At 40.7% G+C, this 18,411-nt stretch overlaps 1 protein-coding gene across 2 annotated transcripts in view; it reads right to left on the minus strand.

The window, feature by feature from the left end:
• The window catches only part of LOC112992366 (sorting nexin-2), a 34,509-nt gene extending 25,452 nt beyond the window's left edge, over nucleotides 1-9,057 (minus strand). The window contains exons 1-2 of one of the 2 annotated variants that reach the window (XM_026115367.2): nucleotides 8,892-9,057; nucleotides 16-133 (exon numbers count right to left, since the gene is read on the minus strand). In XM_026115367.2, the coding sequence (XP_025971152.1) occupies nucleotides 16-133; nucleotides 8,892-8,999 (226 nt within the window). In that variant the 5' untranslated portion in view covers nucleotides 9,000-9,057. The remainder of the gene's footprint in view (nucleotides 1-15; nucleotides 134-8,891) is intronic. The other variant, XM_064500882.1, reaches the window with a different exon arrangement.
• Between the last annotated feature and the right edge of the window lie 9,354 nt (nucleotides 9,058-18,411).

Consider the following 18,411-nt stretch of genomic DNA (forward strand, 5'->3'; position numbering starts at 1 on the left):
GAAAAGAGCAGTTACCAGCAAAGAGGTCTTCTCTATCATCATCTAGCATGATTTCAGCTGGCTTTGGACCATTAGAATTTGTGCTGAGGTCTTCTGCAGGAAGGCTTGCCGGCTCTGGAGATGAAGGACTTGACTATTTAAAGGAAAAGAGGAAAAAAGTGAAATAATAATAAGCAGAGAACCAGTTGCTGCTTGTCAGTATATAAGAATTATTGCAACAAACATTCTTTCATTGCAGAGAAACAAAGCGAGATGGACAGAAAGGAAACCCTGTCAGCTATTTCCATTTCCTACTCCTAGTGAGAACAATGAACAAAGGATATGAGTTAGTCAGTCAACAGCTCTTTTCATTCCTTTGTCAGAGGAAAAAAAGTTATCCACTTCCTCACATTTAATTAACATGAAAAAAAACTGCTAGAGAAATATCTTGAATGTTTATTAGTATTTCTGAGTGCAGTTTGATTAAGTTCCTTTTGGAAAGGCCTATATTTAGATTTTGTTTAGTAAATTTTTCTGTGTATAAAAAGTTTCCAAGGGCTCCATACCAGTTTTTCAGAGATTAAGAAAACAAGTTAATTGCATTCAAAGAACAACCCAAGGCTGCCTGCAGCCACAAGAAATTTTGAAGTTAGAAAGTAGGCTGCCCAAAGTTACTTGGATAGTATCTTTGCAACAGCTCAAAGCTGGGAGTTATTGCCACAAAGGGTCACACTGTGCTGAAATGGAAGCTCGGCTTACCACCGATACAGTTCTTTGAATTAACTGAAGACTAGAACCTGTCCTGTGAAAAGAGAAATACTTGAAGACACTCAGGAAAATAAAAGCAATACTGAAGTTAGAGTGCTGAAATATAGCTTACTCACAAAAGAGGCACACACCTAACTGAAGATCAGCGCTTCAGTAAGCAAGCCTTTGTTGAACCAGTGTCAGCTCTGGTTATTTCAGACTACTTCAGAATTTGCAAGACTCATTTCCCACAACTTCACCCAAGACAGCTAGCTGAGAAATTTTCAAGAACAGCATATTTATGCAAAAACACACACACTTTAGAAGGCACATCTGTAAATCAAAAGTCACTACTGACTTCCTGGTTTTTGCATAAAATTGCCATAATTTAAGGTTAAAACCAGAATTCAGAAGAGGGAGGCTGTTCTCCAGGCCACAGTTCAACAAATGCTGTGGGCTACAGAAGGAAAAAAAAGCCTGAGAAAAAACTGAAAAGCCACTGAAGAATTCTGTCCAGACTGCATATTGCATGTTCATGAACACAGCACAGAAAACAGCCCTAAGAGGGAGGCCTTCCTTATATCGGGTTCTCCAAGAGCAGTGCATCTTCTGGCATGAAGCACAGCAGTGCTGCTCTACTTAAAGCAAGATCACGGCCTCAGCGTCAATCCAGACCTCAGTTACCTGAAATCCCAGTCAGATGAAGCAAACAAGCAAGCAGTAACAATCCTGCCCGATACAATCAGCTACAGTACAAAACAGTTTTTCAGAGGATATATGAAATTAAAACTCTTTCATCCTGGAAAGGTGTTAGTTGAGCTAAGTCTTTCCCTGCTGAAGATACAAGGAAGCTAAAAGCAGATACAAGAATACCAGAAAAATCTGTATTCCAATAAACCTAAACCAGATTAAGGTTGCAACAAGGAAATGCTCCATTCAAACACATAAAGAGCTTATACCTCATTGCATTTGCCAAAGACTGCTATTCTCTGAAAAAAAACAGATACAACATTGGAAAACCAAAAAAAAAAAAAAAAAAAAGTTACGAGCCACAAAAGGCAGTAACCTCTCAAACTGCTTGTTAGATTTTGCCCTGGAACCTGCAAAAAAAGTCAGAACAGAAACACTGGAGAACTATACGTAGGTAATAGAGTTTATAAGCTTACAAGCAACAGATCCACTCATCAGATGTATACTTCTCATATTACACTAAATCAACGCCAAACTGATCCTACGGCAAGAAGTAATGAAGTTACATTTGCTCATTCTGTGAAGTATGATTTTAAGCTGTATCGCAAGATTTGCAAGTAATTTAGAAGAAGTTAAATAGGAAATTAAAAAACCCACCACTTGCCGTGCTTCATTCTTCTACAAATGATGGTATAGATAGTATGTGTCACATGTAAAGGTCAACAGCTTAAAGCCATCTGAGAACTCAGGAAGCAGCACATTTCAGAAGAAAAAGGTCCACCTTTCTGCACAGAGCTGCACAAAGCTTTGAATTCATGATTTTGTACTTCAACTGGAAGAGTAGGGCACTGGAAAACTCCCTGTGAATCTTCAAGGAGTTAAAAGTTTTATCAGCAAAAGCAGTTCTTAAAACATTATAGATCACTCATTCAGAATCCGTTTTGTTGCTGCTCAGCTTTGGTAAGAACCCACTTAGCTCCTGATAGATGCGAGTCTTGGTACATAGCGAACACCCCACACTAACACAGATTGAGGACGACATACAGCTCATGCTTCACCTCCATGAGAAACAGCTGTAACACAGCCAGGCACAGGGAATATAAGCCTTCCTGAGCACTTGTTACACACAGCAGATGGCTTTCAGTTTTATCTTGTAGTTGTGCTCTTGATTAATGAATGGTGGAGAAGAGCCCTTGGAGAGCACTCATCTTCAAGCTATACCCCCAGTCTATCTCCTCAGCTTTATCCGAGGTAGCTATCTTGGTTATTGATGCTGACTTTTGACTATACCAGGCTTCCAATCACAAAAAAGAAACCCTAACAGACACAAGATTCACCCTGCACTCTTAAACCTGATCCACATATGCCATAGTAAATAAATAAATAAAAGCCGTATTTACGTGCCTAAATCAACAAGTTAACCAGAGGACCTAAACCAGGCCAATACCAAAACATTCCCTCTTTGAAGGAAGGAACAGAGGCTTCCAAGAAAAGACGTAAATACATGGAAAGATGCTACCAAGTGTTGGCAGGATTATGAATCATTTCCTATTACTGAATTGGGAAAGATTCTGTCCATGGCACTATTCAAGAAAAACAGCACTTCTGCACTAGATATTAGGCTTCACAGCTTTAGCTAGAGTGTCAGTTACAAGGTTCTTCCACAGTATTTATTTCATATACCCTGTTCCAATGAAGTGAAACTAGAGAATACCCACAAAATGAGAGGCAAACAAACAAACCTTAGGGGCACCTCAGAAAGCTCAAGAAACATAACAGCTGCATGAACAAGCTTTAACTTGTATACAAAGCACAAGGTCCAGGGGTGACTCTTTCAGAAAGATTTCCAGTGAAACTGATACCCCATCTATCTGTTACATAAATTTATTATATATTTATATAATAAGTGTCATATACCTCAGGTTCTGTTATTATGAACAGTAGGTATTAAAGTTTTGTTTTGTGGATGATTTACCAACAAAATGTCTTTCCCTTAAAATGCACTTTCAGCTGAATAAGGTATTTCCTGGACTATTAACCTTTCAGTGGCACTTTGGTATCTTTTAACAGCTGTCATTCTCAGACAAGACAAATTAAAGATGGCGATAAATATCTTCAGTTCAATATACAGTTGGGACTTTCTTTGTAGGAAAAAGACAATTTTTTCAAAAATAATTAGAGCTTACATCAGAGTGCATAATTATCTAAAAAGCTTCTTAAAAATGATTCACGGCCTGAACAGTTATTGTAACTTTGAACAGTCTCAGCTGCTTTTTTTTTTCTTTCTAAGAGTTTTGCAACAAAGTTTAGTTGTCTATCTTCAAAACAGACAGCTGCTCTCAGTGAACTAGGAAGACCCAGAAAGCCACTCTCCTCAACATATCAGAAACTGCTGTCAGTAATTCCTAATTCTTTGATTGTTTTATATGATTGGTGGATAACAGAATGCTGTTTAGCTTCCCCAACAAAAGGGCCACCCATACAGGCATCAACATATTAAGTTATTCCAGTTACATTGTACTGCACGTGCAAGCTAAAGGGACTACCCCAATTCTGCTGCTTTAGCTCTGTGAAGGAAAGCTAATACATCTACAAAAGCTGAGCAGCTCAGAGCACCTAATAGAAACAAGGCAGTGAAAATCTGAGTATCAGACAAGAAATGAAGGGCGATCAACCATGAAAAATAACCTCGGGGCCTAGAGAGCCACACGCGTGGGAGGGCTGTTTAGAACATTTAAACTTATTTGACTCCAAGGAGTCACAAAAAGTCACAAACCTGTCCAGTTTTTGACATGTACATGGCTTGCAAAGCTTCTGCGAGACTTCTGAGCAGAAAGTAACTCAGGGGAAGCATCCAACCAAGACACCCAACGGTCAGGATGTTCATGCACGCAAGACACACAGGATCCTGCTCTACTCGTTTTCTACAAAATGAGTTACTGAACACACATGGGAAGACTAAGGGCCTGTTCCAGTCTGCACTGGCAATAACAGGCACTCACTTTTCCTCTTATATTGTGCATTACAATTGGTGGCAATAACTGAGTATTCTAATAGCTATGACTTATGAAGGCACAAGAACAAGTTCACGCACCTTTTGTTGGCTGAAATTATAGCCCTAGCTGTTTGGACATCATCCCTTCTCTTAATAGTACAGCTCCCTCGCCCCAGCCAGTTCAACTACACGTCTGAACTGTTCCTAGCCTCTTCCGGTCAGCACAGGGTAGGCTGACAAAAAGCAGGCTATTCCAGCTACCTGAGCCAACCGGGCTCCTTTGGACTGAAACAGGGTACAAAGGCCCACAAACCACTGCATGGGCGGAGAGAATAAGGCTTCAATAGTAGAACAATAACCTTTTCAGCAGAAGGTAAGAGGACGCAAGCAATCTCAACAGGACCAATTACTTAATGTGTCTGCTACCGCCTGCATTTAACACTGAAGACGGGGATGCATGCTTTCAACAGAATTACACCAATTAATCATGGACACAGACTTAGTGTTCTGCAAAGTTATAATACAGCGTTCAAAGACTTACTGTTTTAATCCCAGAAATTCTGATAGGGTCATTAACACTTCCCCTATAACTTTCAATTTTCATGTTAAATTCAATTTAGATACCTATAAAGACATCTGGACTTCTATAACAGTCTATCTAATGTCTTGCCTTCTGTGCACTAAACAAGATTATATTTTAGCCATCTACAGGTCAATGACATAAGCTGTTACACTTGTAATGAGATTATATACACACCCTGCCCTAAATGATAGTTCTTGATAAATTACCACATCTATTGCTTACTCATTGTTTTCAAATGCCTCCATGTATTCTTCCATTGGGGGGAAAAAAAATCAAGAGTATAAAAACCACTGGAAATGAGTAGCTGGCAGCTCAGCGACATGTTCATAAGGCAGCTGCTTTAACGAACAGGGAAACATGCAATAATGAAACGTGTAAAAAGTATTTATGGAAAGATGAAGCAAGAAGTGGCACAACAGAGGCAACAGATAAGCAAGGAAACAGGTGGCAGAAAACCATAGGCAGAAAAGTAGCAGGGAATGAAACAGACTGGACAAGGAGGAAGAAGGAGAGGGACTTGATGAAATGAGAACACCACTACACATACTGGTTTTCAGAAAAACTTAAAAAATGCTTTTTTCATACATGTCACAAAAAAGGGACTTTCACTAGTTGTTTGCTGTCTCTTCTAATAGTGGCAGAGGACACAGCTAAGCAGCAATTTGTTGACAAGAACTTGTAACAGGAGATGAGTCTTCTCATAATACATAGTTAGCCTGCAGAACTTGTGGCCTGCAGCTTGGTTTTTTTTTTGTTGTTTTTATTATAAACACCTAGTTGCTAAATTTTCAGGTAAGTCCATGAAAGACTATTAATATTAGAATGCTACCTACAGCTCAGCAAGCCCTTGAACTACAAAATGCTGGTAGCTGGGAGAGTAATCCACGCGAGTTCCAGTTCACATGGCATCCACTGTTGACTTCCGTTGAGAACAAGATCTCAGCCCAGAGAGACGACTTGTCTGACCGCGTCTGGCTGTTCTTATCTATGAAAGCAAATGCGGCAGCTGCCGAAGATCGTTCTGGGACCGCAAATCTAAGGGGAGGCGCTCCATGAGACATTACAATACAGCTGACGCGATGAAAACCTGAGAATCATTCTACTACTTATAGGCACTGTGGGTATCTGAAGAGGAAACGAACACCCTACTAGCTCAGACGGGCTATTCCACGCGCCGAGTTTTCAAAGCCTATATTCTCAGAAGAGGAAGGTCCAGTTGTCTCCATCCCTGGCAGCTTTTACATTCTCAGACCCCTTCCCACTGCATCTCAGAAATTCCAGAAGCTACAGGGAACAGCACCAAATCTTAACATTTTATATTCTAGAATTAAGAGGGCTTAATTCAAGACATTAACTTCTAATATGTGCTCAAAGAAAGAATCTGGAGCTTTAACTTTCTCTTCACGTGCAGAGAATTCAGCTTGAAATAAGTAATATTCTTCTTGTGATATACAAAGATGAACAACTGAAGTCAGTGACCTTCCTTATAAACCATACTTAAATATCTCATTTATTTTTATTGTTCATAATATACATGAAATTTATGTTTTGCTGGAACAAACTTAGATGAGTTAGCATTTGTTTTATAAGGGGAGACTTCATTAACATTGAAGCTATTTGGAAGAACTATTAGCAGTCTTACAGTTTTTCCAGTGCTTTGCCAAATTATAGGTAAGAAAGGAACAGCATGTCTTTTCTGAGGTGCAAAGAGAATGAAAGCAAGGAAAAGAAATGGGGGGGGGGGGGAGCAAGAACAGAAATTAATCACACAAAAAGCAAAGGAACAGCTCCAAGTTCAAAACTCTTTCCAAGTACCAGAACCTTCACAAAAGCTGGCTTTGGATCTCACTGTCTTCTGCCATGCCCTTCTCTCTGTTATCAGGCTAACATATACAATCAACTATGAAGAGCACTAAGCTCTCTCTGTTTTTATTTTAATAGAACTTCAATTGCTATTTAGAAACAGGTACTTCATGAATATTTGTAGGCTACAAGAACACTTAAATACAGAGTTTAATTAGGCCCACACCATGACATAATTTTTCTCTGGACTAAGGTGCCCAGTGAACTTAAGTACAGTACACCTGAGTTAAACAATCTAGCTTCAACCTAGGGAGAAGTTCAAACTCAATTTTCATCATCTCTTCTTTCCAAATTCGCTGGAAATTCCAAAGAGCAAGGCTCTTTCCTAAGCACTCTTGTTGATTAAAAGTCAGGAAAAGCTTCATTGACAAAAGTTCTTCAAAGTTCCCCTTTAAGTGTAGTGGCTTTCCCTTTCTACTCTCTTCCAACTGTACGACTACAAAAACAAAGCAGAACAGAACTGTCAACCAAGCCATTTAATACAGAGAAAGTGCATTTCTTTGCCAGTTTCTCCAGTTATAAAGTCTTCAGTAACTATTTTTAAAACATTAAGAGAAGGATTTTTCATTGTTAGATTGTGGTTCAGGCAATAATTCTATTGTATCTCTTGAGGTTTTAATTCTAGACCACACCAGTAAAGAAATTACTCATGTTTTACTGCAGTTTTTCTTAAGAGTACAAAACAAGACTCCAATAATACACACTGCACTACACATAGATGTACAGAGATCTATTAAAGCAGTTGTCAACTGCACGTTCATAAATCACATCATCTATTATTCCATCACTGTATTTTTCCATTTTTTTTTCTAGCATTGAACAGATTATGTACCTATAAAAAGAAGAAAAAAAATCTTCTAAGTGATTGCAGAGGAGGCAAGTGCCTTTAAAATACATTTAAGAGCCTCTTTATTTACTGACCTTTTTTTGTTAAAGACAGGCAACAATCAGAGCAAAACAAAGAAACATGCGCTGATCCTATTACTGTAAAGGTCAGGGACAGGAAACTCTTCAGGAAAAGGAGAATAGGAACGATTTTCTTTTTAAATGGATCACTGTGTACAGGGAGAATGCAGTTTTTCCATATGGGACCGACATAGGTGAAATGCGACCACAACTTAGACAGAAAAGCTTCCACTGTAATGAGCGTGAGCATTTCCAGAACTAGGAAGTATTTACACATTCAGCTGTGGTGGTTTTTTTATTACACGCCCAACACAGAAAGCAGGAGTGGTTTATAGATTTTTGCAGTATAAGTTTTTAGATCTTTCAGACTGATTCCTCCAAATAACTACAGGTTTCACAGCCTCTTGCAGGAATGCCCCTCTTGAACTACCCATAGTTACCACTTGTTCACGAAAAGAGTGATGTTACAGTTCCCCAACAAAAAGAAACAGTCTGGAAAGGCGAAAAGTCCTAACAGCTGCTCAACAGCAATATGCTACGTTATCATAGCTGAGCATCGCACTAACCATGACAGAAAAAGATTCAAGGAGAAATAAGTTTTTAGAAGTTTTAGCAAACTGGAATGGGATGAAGCCTTGAACCAAACAAAGAAAATGAGTTACGACCCCGCGATACGTCTAAGGGGAGAAGGTGTCTTGCAGAGAGGGAAGGTGCAAGCGCATTTCACCCCGGCGGCAGGGAGGACGGGATGACAGCGAAGAGCGGCTCTCCGGGACAGGGAAGTGAGCGGCGTCCGCAGAGGGACCTCTCCGGGGCTCCGCGCCGGGAGAGGGATTTCGGGGGCAGGACCCGGCCCTGGCGGCCCCAATGGCCCGGAGGGCGGCGGGGGAGGCGGCTCGCCCCGGCGGGAGCGGCGGGCCCGGGAGCCGCCGCCCGCAGAGGAGGCCCGGCAGGAGCGGAGCGGGGCGGCGCGGCGCGGCCGGGCCGGGCGCCGCTGCGGGAAGGCGGCGCGGGGCTCCGCGGCGGGGGCAGGGCGGGGGGGGGGGGGAGGAGGGCGCGGCGGGGGGCCGGGGCAACGGCCGGGGCAACGGCGGTGACAGGCAGCGCGGCGGCGGGCCGGGCGCTCACCTCGAGGGTGGACACGGTGCTGGTGAACAAGTCCTCGCCGTCCTCCGGGTCCTCCAGCTCGCCGTGCCGCGCCTCCCCCAGCGGCGGGGGCTCCCTCTCCGCCGCCATCTTCCCTCCGGCCCGGGCCGCCAGCACCGCCCCCCCGCTCTCACGTGACGCGACGGCCCGGCCCCGCCCCCGCCCGGCACGTGACTGGAGGGGCCGGACGGCGCCGGTGGAGGGGGCGCGCGGGAGCGTGCGCGCGCATGCCGTCGCCCCGCCCCCCTCCCACCGACCGTTGGGGGGCAACGGTTGGAAACGGCCGGTTTTGTCTAAGCCCGGCAAGGTGCGTGTCCCCGGCGGCTTGCCTCTTCCCAGCCCCCGCCGCGCGCCTGAGGCGCGTTATCCTGAGCGGCCTCAGCCCCGGGAGCCGCCCCGGCGCGGGGGCCGGTCCGCTCCCCGCCTGGCGGTTCGGCAGGGCCGAGCCCGCATGCCCCAGCGGCGGCCGGGGACAGCTGCCTGCCACCCCTTCCTCTCCCCGCCAGTCCTCCGTTTCCTGCTTTAATCGCCTTCTCTTCCTCGTACCCGCAGTCGGTGAAGCGACTGCAAGGCCGACACGCCATTGAAACCCTTTGAAGCGTGTCTTGCATTTCAGCGTTTGGAAAACCTGAATGGAAGTTCATATCACTTTGTATCAGCCTTTGAATTATGAACTTTTTTTTTCTATGAGTAGACCCCATTCATTACACTGCTTAAGATCACATCTTTCTTAGGGACTGAGGAGCAAAAGTATTACATCTTGCAGAGTAGTCATTTAATCAGGTGCTGTAATAATCACAATCGCTAACGTAGTATATCTCACATAAATGAAGCATTTGCAGGCCCTCTCCATAAGTTACTGTTTCTAAATTGCTTTTCTTCTTCTCCTTGTGACTTAGCTTTCAAATTCTTAAAATCTTCCAAAAATTTAAGATATAATACTCATCTAAAAGAGATGAAGTCAAATATCAATATTGTCTAGCTAGTGAGCATGAGCTAATATACCAATATCTGATCTGAACTGTTATTGTTGTTTCTGGTATATTGAAGGAAAGTTTTTAAAAGTATCTTTAGAGTTTCAGTTTGGTCAAAGTACAGCTTTCATTCACTCAGCATGCTCGAGCTTTGTGAAGACTTTGTTAATATTGGCTGTATTAAAGTTAATTTCTAAACGGTGTCCCATGGAGAATAGGAAGAATGAGTTGTCTTCCACAGACTGTAATCTCTTCTGGGGCAAGAGCTGCGTCTCTCCAGTGTTCGCATAGTGCCCAATAAAGACTAAAAGGAAAGGATAGTTGTACATGTTGTTTTCTTTCAGCCTCTTCCGATCACATCATGAGAAAGTCGTAAATATATAAATAGAAATCCATGTTATCTTGAAAATGTGGAAATGCCATGCAAAATTGTATCTGAACTGCTGAGGTCTGAGGTGTAAGAAATGGTTAGGGAGAGCTCTCCCCCAGGCGAGGCTGACGGCTGATTCAGAGACCATGTCCTTCATTCATCCTGCAGCCCCCCCGGGGAAAGATCAGGGCCCAGAGCTTAGCAGAATGGCTTTAAGTGGGAACTCACAAATCTGCTGCTGAAGACAGCTACATTTGTGCTGAAGTTTGGGAACTCTGAATTACCAATTGCAAATAACAAGTTACCTAATAAGGAAGAATTATGATGCTGAAAGTTCCAACAAAAGGGATAATATATCTTCTTAGACTACAAGATGTAGATGGACAAGAAACAGGGAAGCTTTGGGGTGTTTCCTCAGGTCGAAAAAGTTGTCCAATACTGTAACAAAAGACTTATCTTGAGAAGTTGTTACAATAACACTGCTACTGGAAGATCTAATACCTTGCTTGTCATTTATCAGGTTTGATAGCACTTTTTGGTTTCATGGGAATGGGACATCTTCCAGCATGCCTGTGTTTCCTTTTTCTTCACAAGATAGGAATAGTAGTGAAGCTTAGGTTGTTCATAGTAGATATGACATGAATTAAACTCTACTCACATTTTTACTCTATTCCTAAACACAGCCCATTGCTCTTCATTATACCTCTAAATAATTTTCAGAGCTCTTTTTATAATTGAAAAAGAAGAAAAAGAAAGAAACTGAAAAAACCCCCAATCCTATTCTGAATACTCAAACATTTTTCATCTAGAAGCATAGTTCTATGGCCTCTACATTTTTTGTTGGTGGCATCCTTACCACTTTTCCAACTTTTTGTGGTATTCCTGTTTTACTATTCTGCTTCTGGAAGCTTCTCAAATAACTAGTACATGCACATTTTATCTAGAAATTATGATTCAACCACTTTGGGAATAATTCTGTACCCTTTGACATTAAACCATTAAAATATTTCCCCATAATTTTATTTGCTATGATCAGGAAGATCATATAATATATATTCTATTCTTTAAATGTCTGGCAAGTGTACTCATTTAGCATAGTACTTAGACGTTTAACGGTTTTCATCTGGCTATAACAAACTAATACGAGGCTAACTAGTTTTCTGGCTTCATCAAGATTCACACCCATATCTTTAATGTTCATATGGTTAGACTATTAATCAGCCCTCTGAAATACCTTGAAGTAGTCATCTATCACAGCTACTGAGTGTGCTACAGAAGTAGAATGAAGTGAAAAGCAGACAAGATTTCAATTGCAGTATTATTTTGTCACTCATTAATAAAAGTATCTAAGGAGTCTAACATCTCTGATTTCAAAGCAGAATTACATTTATAGTTTATTTTTTACTTACTTTTCCAGTGCTTTTGAGATCTGCGGCCATACCCTGGTGCCACAGAAATCCATTACGGACATTTTTATGACAAAGAGGATAAGAAATTAGTACAGAGGTAACTACAGGACCTGGATTTTTAACAAACTGGCAGTCAGTTCTGAAAAGTGTGGATTAGTAAAATCTGGATGGAAAAATAATCCAAAACAGACAAAAGCAATCGGGGGGAAAAAATCGGAAAACATAAATTCTGAAAGAAAACTTAGGATGATTGCAAAACCAGTTATATATGAGATTGTGATGTGTTATTGCAAAAACCAAAAAATAAAGCCTCATCCCTATCACTGTGGGTGTTAGTGTGTGTACCACACAACAAAAATGTAATAGGTGTCAGCTGTACCTCATACGACAAAGTCAGGATCTAAAGGAGAGGAGACAAAGCTATCACGTATGCTAATGGAAACTGCAGTCACCCCTTCCTTTGCATCCCGTAGATCCACCTCTGTAATACTACGTGAAAAGAATATTAAGCTTGCAAAGCCAGGAACTAAAACACTAGGAAATGACAACACCAAATTTATCCATGCAACTTTATGCAACCCTTTGTGTATACAGGTTGTACCTGCTTTAATTACATGGTTACATATTAACTTCTAGAGGAGCCTTCTTCCCAAGGAGCGTTGATTGAACAGCTATTGACTTTTTTTTTCCTTATTATACAACATCTAGCTCCATACTTTATTTACTGTATGCTGTTCCAGTCCTACTCTGAAGACAAAATGATTCATTTCCTCACAAGCTTTTCTCTGATGCTCATCACTACAGAATCTAAGAATTTCCCCGACACTAATGAATTTATCTTCAGAATATTCCTGTGGGAGTATGTTGCCCATTTTACAGGCACTGAGCAGAGGCTGAGTGATTAAAAAAAGTAGTAGTTACTAATTTGGGTGCCCAGCTTGAGGTAGCTAGGATCTGGCTTTTTCTAGAATATCTAACATTTGAGCAGCCTCTTCACCTAAGCAGCCAGCCTCAATACAACAGTACTAGCCTTACCCACACTTCAAGACTTTTCTTCCTATATTTCTCCGTTGTCTCCCTCCCCTCATCTTGTCAGCCCTTGTCAGGTCCCATACTTCTTGATGGGCCTGGAGAGAAACTGAGAACCCTCAAAAAAAAGGTGCTTTCTGGTTTTGGCCTACAGCCAGTTCTTCTTCCAAGCCAATAGCATCGACAGCAGAAAACTTACACTGTACCTCTCCTGCTGCTGCCTAGAGCATCTGAGGGCTCTGTCCAGCCACTCAGAGGAGATATGGAAGGCAAAAATGTGTTCTGCTTAAACACTCTTGGGAGTTGTTACGCACTAAAAAAATTCCTTTTATCATGCAGAAAGATTTCACCAAGGATTATAATCGTGTCACTTTCAAACAGCTTTACACAGGACCAGCAAAACGAACAAAACAGCAGTATCAAGGTTATGTTTCAGTTCCCTAGTTCAGGCCATAGAGCTGCTGAAGCGTTCAAATAGTCATAAAATTTTTTTTGGACATGGGCAAAATACTGTTTAGATGCAAAGTAAAGCTGACACAGTTCTAAGCAACTTGAATCAAGGTTTTATCATCAAATGTACCAGACCTGTAGAACTGCTTACATATGAGAAACTTCCCTGATTCCACCTTAGCATTGTACCAGTACAATAGCTGCTGGAATATCACATCTCTTGGTAGCCTTTTTAGCCAACTGAAAGATCAGTAAAACTGAAAGAAACTCAAAGACTGTGGAGTGATAAGGAGTTATACAAGTCTGAAGCTGGTCCCTGTAGTTTAGGCCTAGAGGAGACCACAGGAGGTCATCTAGTCCCATTGCTGCTGAATGTTTGTAAAGCCTTCTCTTAAGCACCTCCAATGATGAAGGCCCTGCCATTTCTCCAGGCAATCTGGTTTTAGTGCTTTCCTATCTACCATCAGAAAATGTTTTCCCAATGTCTAACCTCCATTGCTGTCCTCATATTTACACATCCCTGTATGACTTTGTAGCAATAAGGCACCGTTGGGACTCATGTTTAGCTTGTGATCATCTTCAGAACTGATACTGGCCTCATTTTGTACCCGTGGGGAAGGGCACCCTTTTTACCAAAGTTTACAAGGTTTTACCAAGGGTAGCCTTGGCTTACTCAGACTTTCGAGTAAAATCACACATGTTCCTTGCTGAATTTTATCTTTCTTTTTTCAGACATTCGCTCCAATCTGTTATGACCATTTTGAATTCTTCTGCTATGCTACAGCTGTTTGGTATCACTTGCAAATATAATACACATTCTCTCCATTCCATCATTAATGAGAACATTAAATCTTATCAGAACTACAAGAGACAACTGTTAACTTCCATTCAGTACATCCTTCCATTTAAATGGTAATCGATGACAGATAGTCTTGGAGTTTGTTTTCTAACCAGTTTTGTACCTACTCTATTTTAGATTACTATACAGTATTTTATTAGTTTGCTTTTGAAAACATCACAAAAGATAAATGTTTAAGGAATATTGAAGGCATATTTCCTTACTAAGAAATACTGCAAAAAAATAGGCAAGTGCAGTGAGGCAACAACCACTAGAATGCTTAGAATTAGAGCAGATGAATTTTAGAGATTTGATTTTTCCCATTTAGAAAATACTAAAAAAGGAATAATATGCTATTGCATAGTGCCTATGCTTGCATACAGCAATAAAGCTCTGCGGTGAGTCAGCCTTTCTAAGAAAAAGTACAAAACACAAATATTTACAAAATCTGTGTATTTGACACATGCACCCACTCATCCAGTCAGCCAGATGAATGTTACACTGATGATGACTGTTCTATGAAACATATGCCATCTTTCCCTAAAAGCCTCTGAGTATCTAATTGCATATTGTACACAAAGATAATTTGTTCTGGAACCTTTAGTTTGTTCTTTGCTAGTGAGTGGTCAGTGTTTTTCATTTATTAGAGTCTAACACTTTTTTTTATATATATACACACATGAGAGAGAGCTATTCTTTCACAAGTTCTGTTTCATTCATCTTTGCAGTAGTGTCAGGTACTGCCCTTAATCAATTAATGCAATGGGAATTTCTGTTCCCCAGTTCATTTAATGTTGCAGTAGATTAAAATGTAAAGCTCTAGGAATATTAGCTGGGAAATTTTTAATTTTTTAAACAGTAAAATGATGTAGAAGAATAGTAAGTTTTTCTCTATCTGAATATACACCATTACACACCAATATATACCATTGGGTAGTGGAGAACTAAGCAAAAAATGTTGGTTACTGTGATATGCATTTATCTGCTGCCATGACTGTCTCTCCACTGCCTACACTTTACAAAAGTGAGAATGCCTTCCAGCAGAGATTTCTTTTCCTTTTGGCACAACTAGCCATAAATCTGACACTTGCAAACACACAGCAACCTCTTAGATACCCCAACTTGCTCTAGGGCTTCATTCACCCGTTCATTGGCCTCTCCTGATGCAAGAAAAGGGGGCATGACATAAAGCTAGTAAGGAGTGATGCTGAAAGCAAATAAAAAGATGTTCTTCATACAATAAGTAGTAGAGCTGAGGCATTCCTTGACAAAGAGCGTCATGGATGCTATAAGTTTATACAGGCCCGAAGGAAGTCTAGACAAGTTGCTAGAAGAAAAATCCATGGAGGGCTACTACACAGGAAGAAGCCATGCAGGGAAAATGTCCCAGGATGGTTAGAGGTGTGACAGTATTTGGGAGAAGCATCACATGTGCTTGCCTGAACCTCTTACCCTTCTCCAAGCATCTGCTCAAGGTCACTGCTGGAGACATATTACTTCTGCAGTGCATGTTACTGCTGCCTAATTGCTGACTAGTTATTAGTTATCGTGTAGTTACTGGTTCAGCTACAGCCCACTAAAATATCTGGATTGTGTGACCACAAGCTGATGGTCTATGACTGAGTCTGTTTCATATATTTCTACAGTATACAGCTGTCTCAACCTGCTTTCCTACTTTCAGAAAATGTAAAGAAAACATGTAAGGTCTGCAATTGTAGCAATTTAATAATCAATTTTAAAACATTTCATATATGATTTTCACAATAAATCAATAAAGTGAACATCTGTATTTTACTGTTCTCTAAATTGTTAGGACTTTCATTAAAGAGGTAGCACCAATAGAAGTGGTCAGTCTAATTAAAGATTCATATGTAATCGTAGCTGCTTGGTGGTATTTCTGGCAGTCCATTTTAGTGCATATTCTTTGACACTTTTTATATAGCTATCTGTTCATATTGATTTATTGAATTATCTTCATTCTTTCATCCAAAACCAGGCGGTACAAAGGTCCCTAAAAAAACAGAACAGTGAGGGGAAGGAGACGGAAGCTTTGTCAGAGAGTGTTAGGGAAGAATAAATGTGCAGTCTACACCAGTCCCATCTCTGTGTGAAACATCAGAAGTTACCATTTGAAAATCCTTCTACTGAGAGGCTAGGTTTCACCTAGCTATTATCTGATTTTTCCTTAATGGATTCCAAGTTTCCTCAACTGTGGAGCCTCTTACCATTTTCTTTTCCTCAACTGGCAGTTGGGGTTAGAGGTGATTCTCTTTTTCTACAGCTAGTTTCTGGTTCTGCAGCAATCTACCAGGCAATGCAGGAATTGCTCAGAAATGCCTCCTAACACTTACCATCACTTCTGCACCAGAGGAGAATATAACGCTACCATTTACTTGTATCTCATTTCTCCCTAGAAAATTTAATCTAGTGAGAACGTTAGGGTAGAACCCTAATGAAAACAGTTTCAGGGAAAAAAGAAAATCCATTTTCAAGTGTCTGTTCTTAGGAGAAAAAAAAGAATCACTTGCTGAAAGCACACACTTCATTAAAAAAATCATGTAATCAGAGCTGCATCTCAATGTACGTTTTTCAGCTAGCAATACTATTTCCATCTAGCCTAGCACTTTGTAAGATGAGAGCTCAAATAGTGTTGTTTGCATTATCACTTGGTAGATGAATAAGGTTTATACTGTCTTTCCTCTTTCAAAGAGATACACTTCTGGAGCAAATTTTGTTTTAAAAGCTTTGAGGAAGGAATACAATATAAGGAGTATAAGAAAGAATATAAATGAAGAGCAAATTATTTTCCATATGTGAGAACCTTAAGAATAATCATGGCAAAAGCCTGAAGGTAGAGAAAATGGCAGCATAGAAGAAAATGAGTGACATGCTGCAAAAATAGATGTAAACACCCCTCCGGCCCATCACCACGAACATAAGCCTTGGCAGCACTGTGTTGTTCTGCCAAGTCACAAGCCTTTGGAAGACGCTTATTCTCCTGCTTACTTGGCACAAAATGCAGGCTGTGATAGACACGTAGAGCAGCCCCCTCCCCTGCTGAGGGATCACAGTGGTGGTGGCCTTGCCACAGCCTAAGGTGGCTGAGAGTTTTCAGTTGTTACCATAGAAACAAAACTAGGTTTTACTTACCCCTCGATTTTTCCAGAAGCAGCTCCACATCATTAAAACCCTAAACTGTATTGCTGACTAATTAATCCATTTATGAATGTTCGTAAACAGCAAGGGTGAAATTGCAGCTAGTTCTTTGGGATAGATAAGGAGCAGAGTTTGTTACTTGCGTTCATTCAGATGCTAGAGATGATGTATTTTATGTGTTCTCAGGAGTGAAAAGACTTTGAAGCTGCTGCTGCGGCTGTTGCCAAAAGGGTTTCTGAAGGGCTGGTGGAGGGGGATATTTATGGCTTCCAGTGGCTCCTCTGCTAGAATTATGCATACACTGAAGGAAAAAGGTGTTGCACCTGCTCCTATATAGGTATTCAGTGCTTTAAAATACTTCCCCTCTGAGCTAGTTATGGGAGATTTGAAGTAATTTGCTTTGATTTAAAAGCAAAAACTAAGAAAACAGAAATCTATTCTCTGACACTATTGTTGACGTTTTAAGGATGCATATATCCAACATACAGCTCCAAAACCCTGCATTTCAATTCTCAATTAGCATTTTCATATATACTTGGGGTACAATTTAACTCACTTAACCTTTGCTGTCTAACACACAGGAATCTAATCTAAGCTATTCAGCTCGGTTTATAGGCTACAGAAAGAGGGAATCAAAGGAAAAGATGATTCCTCTAGAAGCCTATCTGTCTTAAACTTCGGCGCTAGAACAAATTACCCCGTGAGTATTTCCGCTGCCCAGAGAGGATGCTAATACAAATGCATAGATAAATGATTAACTTTTGAACAACCACGGCTAGGTGAGACAATCCCTTTCAGCAAAGCATATGCATATATCCTAAACTGTAAGCCCTCTAAGTTACTGAGCCTTAATCCTAAATGTATGCTTTTGAGGAATCAAGGCCTAACTGTTCGCTGGTTGGCTGATTAAAGTATCTATCATCATAAACATTATAAAGTGACTGCAGAATTAATCTGACTCCAAATACTATTAATAATACTCAATCCAAAATTAGTCTGAGGAAAAAAGACTTCCCTCCCCTCCAGACACACTGGCTCACATACCGTTGTTGTTTTAAAAAACTCAGAACCCTAAAATTAAACAAAACAAAAAACACACTCTAATTTAAAAATATCTCTCAAAATGTTTGCATTTGCATGGATTAAGAGAGCTTGGAGCCAGAAAAAAATTGTTGCAAATGTTTCCAGTCATTTTTTCAGAGCATAAATTTAATCCATTGAGATTTTTGTCCCACTTTGTGAACATGTAAGATAAGCATGTGAAGATTGCATGTGA

Source organism: Dromaius novaehollandiae, chromosome W, assembly GCF_036370855.1.
Source record: "Dromaius novaehollandiae isolate bDroNov1 chromosome W, bDroNov1.hap1, whole genome shotgun sequence".
NCBI classification, from domain to species: domain Eukaryota; kingdom Metazoa; phylum Chordata; class Aves; order Casuariiformes; family Dromaiidae; genus Dromaius; species Dromaius novaehollandiae.